Source organism: Pteropus vampyrus, unplaced genomic scaffold (assembly GCF_000151845.1).
Source record: "Pteropus vampyrus isolate Shadow unplaced genomic scaffold, Pvam_2.0 Scaffold22, whole genome shotgun sequence".
Taxonomy (NCBI): Eukaryota; Metazoa; Chordata; class Mammalia; order Chiroptera; family Pteropodidae; genus Pteropus; species Pteropus vampyrus.
The window spans coordinates 9,058,528-9,065,602 of record NW_011888803.1 but is presented as its reverse complement, the minus strand read 5'-3'; the positions used below and the strand labels follow the sequence as shown (position 1 = coordinate 9,065,602).

Here is a 7,075-nt window from a genome sequence, read left to right as displayed (position 1 = left end):
TGTGTGCATATTATTTTATTTTACTAAATATAACCAAATTGCTTTCATCAAGAAGTCCCTATTTCCTTCTATTTTCACCAATACTTGATAGATATTATTATTAAAAGGAAATAGTATCTTCTTATTATTATGATTGTTTTTTTAATCTTCATTTCTCTGGTTATCTTCAAGACTGAGACTCTTTTCCTAAGGTGATTGGCCTTTTAATTTTCCTTCTTTGTAAATTGGCTGTTCATGTTCTTTGTGCATTTGTTTTGTTGTGTTGTTGATATTCCCCCCTTTTTTACTGAGTCTGAAAATATCTGCTTCCTATTTGACAAAATTTTAGTGTCTGTAAATTGTTTTTTTCTGTCTGCTATCTCAATTTTACATGTAATCAAAATCAAAAGAATTGAAATCTTCTTAATATTGAATATTTAAATACATGAATGTGATGAATTTCATTTATTCAGATCTTTAAAACTGTTTTTTAGTAATATTTTATAGTTTTCTGCATAAAGTTTTTCTGAATTTTTGGTTAGATTCTTTTTCTTAGTTATTTTATTGTTTTGTTCCTATTATGAATGAGAATTTTAAAAATTACTATTTCTAATTTATTTGCTTATAAATAGGAACACTGAATTTCATACATTAAGTTCTCATATTCATATTCTTTTGTTTGCATCTCTCAGGATTTTCTATGAAATTATTATAGTTTTCAAATAGTGACAGTTTTGTCACTTTATAACACTCATAATTATTATCTTGCCTTTTTACATTGCTTAGGGCCTCTAGCATAATATTGACTAGTAGCAATGCTAGCAGGTATTTTCGTGCATTCCTGACTTTAATGAGAATGCTTCTAATGTTTCCTTTAAATTATGATGCCTGGTATAGAATTCTCTGGATACTCCTTAAAGTTCCATTCAAATCTCAATTCTTCACATTTTTCTTTTAAAAAGAATCACACTAGGTAGTTGAATGTATCGAATGCCTTTTGTGCATCTATTAAGATACTAATTTTTCTCATTTAATTTATTAATATGGTGAATTGCATTGATAGTGCCTCTTTTTTGGTATTATTAATAGTTTTAAGTTTTTAGTATTATTAGTTTGTTTGTTTTATTTGGAACTCAGGTACAGAATTCAAATAACAATTATCCTAAATTATTGATACACTATCATCATTGGTCCATAACTCCTCTATTGCAGTAGTTCCCAACCTTTTTGGCACCAGGGACGGGTGCTCCTATGAGAATCTAATGCCTGGTGATCGGAGGTGGAGCTGAGGCTGTGATGCTAGCTCTGGGGAGTGGCTGCAAGTACAGATGAAGCCTTTGATGACTCTCTCATGGCTCACCTCCTGCTGTGCGGCCCAGTTCCTAACAGGACATAGACCCTACTGATTCATTGCCCGGGGTTTGGAGACCCCTGCTCTATTGTACCATTTTACTTATTTATACTTTCACTAATATATTTTATTATTTTAATATATTTTATTTTCATTACTATGTTCCATTTCTCATTTTCTCAAAGGCTTTTACTTTAATATGTTTGTTATGTATCTTGGTAAAATAAAGTGTTATTTTTTGAGTCTATGTGTTAATTTATATAGTCTTGTCTTACAGATCTTACTTTGTGTTTCAACTTGTTTCACTAAATATACATGTTTGTGCTGTATATGTATCTACTGCTTTGGTTCTAAGAGTAGCGTAGTATTCTAGATTATGTACCCATTGCATTTAGTTATCCATTTCCCTAGCTGTGAAGCCCTAAAGTAACTTTCAGCTTTCTGCAACTAAAAAATAACAGTGTGATAAATATCCTCATATAGATTGCCTTTTGAGTCCTGTGCTTATTTCTTTGATGTTCATATCCAGGCGTGTGATTTTTGGAGCATGGGATAATATGTATACTGAATTCATTAAGTACTATCAGATTATTTTCCATAATATTGCTTCGGTTATACTCCTGTCAGTAGAGGATGAGAAATATTATTTCTTTATATTCTTACCTACAATTGGTGTTACTTGATTTTTAATTTTTCATAATCTGATGGATGTTAAGGCATATCTCAGTGTTGTTGCAATTAGCATTTCTAATTCTAGTGCATTTCTCTGATTTTTACAGTTATTTGCCAGTGAGCTTCCCTTTAAATGATTTGCTTACTTATATCCTGTGCCTGTTTTTCTATTGCAGTCACCTATCTCTTTCATATTTCATATTTGCAGCTGTTCTTTGTACATGCCTTATATTATTAACTCCTTAGCAGGTTTTAAATAATGTAAATATCTTCTCTGGTCTGTTAACTGTTAATTTTTCCTATGATGTTATTTGTGAACAGATGTTCTCAATTTTGATATATATAAACCCAGAAGAGTTGGCATTTTTTTCTTTCAACACTTTAAATGTGTCACTTCACCCTCTTCTTGCTTGCATGATTTCTGAAGAGAATTCTACTGTAATTCTTATCCTTTTCCTGGAGTTTTTGACTCTAGATCAGCCACACTGAGCCTGTCAATTCATCATTTATAGATTATGTTCCTACTGGTACTGGGTTCAGTGGCAGGCTTTTGTTTATGGTAAGCTGGGATTCTCTGTATTTGTCTGCCCTTCCAGTTTTGGGAGCAGCAGGTTGTGGCGTGAACTTCATTTCTGATGGATCTAAGAATTGTTGATTTTCAGTTATTCAGCCTTTTTTCTTGCCATGACGATGGGAGTGATGACTTCCAAGCTCTTTACATCATACTGGCATTAATGATTTTTTATAAATTGATTTTGTGTCTGGTAACTTTACAGAACTCTCTTATTAAATGTTTCAATTATTTGTTAATTCTATTGGATTTTCTGTCACCTATAAATAATTACAGTTTTGTAACTTTTCCCTCAATTATTATATCTTCTATTCCTTTTTTTTTCCTTCCTGCATAGGAATCTTACTTTTTTCAGTGACTACTAAAGGTCTAGAAATCATTTCTGAGTATAGCCACCATGTAGATGGGAATAAATTATCTCCTGACCCTTTGAGACTTTAATAATCAGCAATATATATTTTTATGATTTATAGACTCTTAAGTGATTTATTTTCCTTGGAATTTAGAGTTCTTTCTCTATGGCGTCTAATTTCCCATCCCTCCTTGAATATTTAATGCCCTTTTTCTTGATTTTTAAACGATCGGGATTTGGACCTTCAGGTTCAGAATATCAGGTTAATGAAGTTTTCAGATGTTTCATTTTTAATGAAGAATGGTGGTTGAATTATAATATAATTTTATTCATGTATTGAGATGATAATATATTTTTTCTTTTTTATCTGTTAATGTGATGAATCACATTGATTTTCTAATATTAAACCATCTTTGGATTCCTGGGATAAATTCAACATGGCCAAAATATGTTATTATTTTTTATATGTTTTTCTGGCTTGCTTATATTTTTTTATTTTTTTCCTCACTCTTCCAGATGTATCATATAGCTATCTTCCTCCTTTCAGACATTCAAAGAATTTTAGAAATCTTCCTGTCTGTAAGCAAAGGACTTTTTTCTATTATAAACTGCCACTCTCTGCCTCTCTGTCTCTGTCTCTGAAAAAAATCACACCATTGCTATATTAATAGCTTAATTTACATTTTATTAGATAGTTTACAAATTCTGTTGACATGATACAGTTAATTTCTTGAAATGCTCTATGTTGATTCAGATCACTGTTAATGACTGGTTTTCATCATTTCAAGTCCTCATAATACCATCTGCACATCATAGTTTGTGAATTTTTAAAAATTTGTTTATATTAATTAGTTTCAAGTATATAGTATATTTGTTAGATATCTATATAGTTCGTAAAATGATCTCCCAATTGCTCCCTTCCTCCCCGACCCTCCACCTAGCCAATGTATTAATGCTAACTGCATTCCCTATGCTGTGCTCCCCATCCCCGTGACCATCTATCAGCTACTAATTTGTACTCCTTTAATTGTGAATTTTTTTAAATGTAATGTGTCACATTTGGATTTCTCCGATGGTGTGAAAATACTTATTAATTTGTTTAACAAGTATTTATTGACTATCTACTATGTGTCAAGCAGTATTCTAGGTGCTGAGTATACAGCAGTGAAAAAAAATCCCTGCCTTGGTGGAACATTTTGATTTTACTCTTAGGACCTAATAATGGTCTCAGAACATAAGTAGGAGTTTATTGTGATGTTCCACGATTTATACAAAAAGCATTCTTGCTGTCTGTCATTTCATGCCTGGAGTCAAAACTTTGATATACTACTTTTAATCAATTATAATACAGCAAATTTGACCTCTTTACTGCTTTACTGAAAAGTTTTTATTGTCCTTTGATTACGGTTTATGTAAACATAAAGTATTCATTCATAATCAAGAGTAAAACCTAAATAATTCTAGTATAAAATTAATTCTATTGTGGATACATAAATATTTTTCAAATGGTTTGGATAAACTGATTTTGTTGATATAGCAAGTGAATTTGTGGCATACTCTAAAAATGTTTCTTTAAAAGCCTGTAAGTATAAACATGCATCTTCTTTTAACATTGTTAATAAATGGATTTTTCGCAGATAGGAAATGGCATATTCATTTTGATATACATTTAGCAATTAGTATTAACGAACTGAATAATTAGGAAATTCACTTTTGTACATTTTTACAAAGAGTTTTGTAATAGCAGAGAACAGCAAATAAATTCTAAATAACTGTTCATGAAATATGTATAACATTGAATTTTAGTTCTAATATATTTTCTAGCTTAAAATATAGATAAAATCACAGCAAATCCCCAAATTGCAAAACTGATTGCAGAAATTTTGGTACTCAGAGCAGGGACACTGGATTCTTGTGGAGGAATAAACTTGTTTGCTTGCGCTATGTTAGAAATTTCTGAGGTGAGATTGGCTTCATTGATGGTTTGAATTGCAATATATAATTGGGTGCCATTTTCTATTTTAAAAAGTTCTTGTTTAAATTCAAAATTTTCTATTGAGCCAGCCTCCTTGGGTATCAGACTAGAAATATTCACTAAAGTCGCATTGTCAAAATTTTCTTGGAGATCCAGGAGATACTTACTTATTCTTATAATGTAGCTTTTGGCTGAAAAACAAATAGACACTTCATGTATATTAAAATCACTAGGCTGCCTCAATACCACCACACTACCTTACATTTAGGGCCCTATCAGAAATGCAACTAGGTTTTGGTTATGGAAATCCCAGTAGTAATTTGTGTCTGGTTATTCCATCTTCTTTATTTTAAGAAGAAGTACGTGAACAGTTTTTATCTAGCCATCTAATCACAAAAAATTTCATTCAAAATTATATTGCACTAAAAATCAGAATCTAAATTTCTTTTTGTAAATATAAATATAAAGAGCTGAATTCACTTTTAACTTAGAACTAGGAACACAGTAATGTTTGTTTGAGTATAGCAAAGACATTCAGTACCCCACATCTGCATTATTTCTCATTAAGTTGAGAGAGGGAGTGATAGGAAGGGAAAGTAAGAGAGCAGATAAACAAGAGAACAAGAGTGAGAGACAGTGATAAGTATAAAGGGCAAAAGGAGCAGAGAGCCTATGATATGTACTAATTATAATGTGCTTAGGAACCAGGAAGACTTTGATTGGCACCTTAATTCTACTACTTTATAGCTGTGTAACAAAGAATAATTTATTTAATCTTTTTTACCTTCAATTTTGTTATCTGTAAAATAGAGATTCAGTCAGTCAATTCATTCAACAAATATTTATTGAATGCCTACTATTCTAGAAGTGAGAATTATAGATAGTCATGCAGGAAAAGTGTTTAGCACAATGTTTTGAACTTAATAAATATTTGAAGTATTAGCTATTATAACTGTAATTTTATCAAGAAAGGAAAGGAAGATGCTAACATAAATGATTGATTCCAAAATGATTTTAGAAATCTACCAGAGCTAGCAATATAAAAATATGTTTTCACATTATGAAATGCCATAAACAATAAAACATCAAATGTCTCTTTTTGAAGTGATGACTTTTATTTTTTTAATGAAAGGTTGTAGAAGTTATAAGTGTGTGGTAAATTACTGATTTAGTAGTTTTCAAAAAATTCAAGCCCCCTGCCTTCACATTCTAGTTTTTCAATAAATAGACCTTGTTGATCCTTTCTACTACTCTTCACACCCACCCTGTGTTCAATTCTATGTATGTATGTATGTATGTATGTATGTATGTATGTATGTATGTATGTGTGTGTGTATGTATGTATGTATGTATGTATCTATTTATTTATCTATCATGTATCTATCATCTAGCTATCATCTATCTATCTATCTATCTATCTATCTATCTATCTATCTATCTATCTATCTATCTATCATCTATCATGTATCTATCATCTATCTATTCATCCCTCCCTTAATTTAATTCAAATATTCCATTGCAAAATTTTTCTTTCGTGAACTTAATCATATTATTTGATCATATTATTCTCTCCCTGTCATGACTCCCTGGAATGTGCCTCCCCTCCCTATCCAAATTATTTTTATTTTTCAAGGTCTGATACAGGGCCTGACTTCATGAAGTCTTATTCATGTATTTCATCTACCCTAATGCCTCTCTTCTATGATCTCTGATTGCACAAAATGAGTTTCCCAGATTGTTTTATGCATGTTCAATTTATCTTTTCAATTAGATCATATTTTTCTTGAGGGCAGAGACTATCTTTTATACTCCTTTCGTATCAACTATAGTGTGTGGTACTCTTAGGTATGTGTTTGACCTTAATTACTTGTTGGCCAACAATACAGTTATTATGTTCATTCCGCAAATGATGGAATTAGAGAATCATAAAATGCTAGAATTACATCTGTTTGTTTTAGTAATTCTAGGTCATCTGTTCTAATTTAGATATTTGACTACATGAAAATTGGGTCCCAGAGAATTTAAGTACTTCATTTGAGATTAGATAGATATTAACTTATTCTTTAAGATACTAATACTACTTACTTTTGCAATGCCTCAGGGCAACATTTGATAGCAACTACAACCTCTTCCCATTTGTCACAAGGAAAGAGATTAGATTCCACCTATTCTAGG

At 31.0% G+C, this 7,075-nt stretch overlaps 1 protein-coding gene across 1 annotated transcript in view; it reads right to left on the bottom strand.

Annotated features, from left to right (window-relative positions):
• Positions 1-4,750: 4,750 nt before the first annotated feature.
• Positions 4,751-7,075, bottom strand: part of LOC105289084 (calcium-activated chloride channel regulator 1-like) — a 24,602-nt gene continuing 22,277 nt past the window's right edge. The window contains exon 14 of the mRNA XM_011355587.1: positions 4,751-5,091. Within this exon, the coding sequence (XP_011353889.1) occupies positions 4,751-5,091 (341 nt within the window). The remainder of the gene's footprint in view (positions 5,092-7,075) is intronic.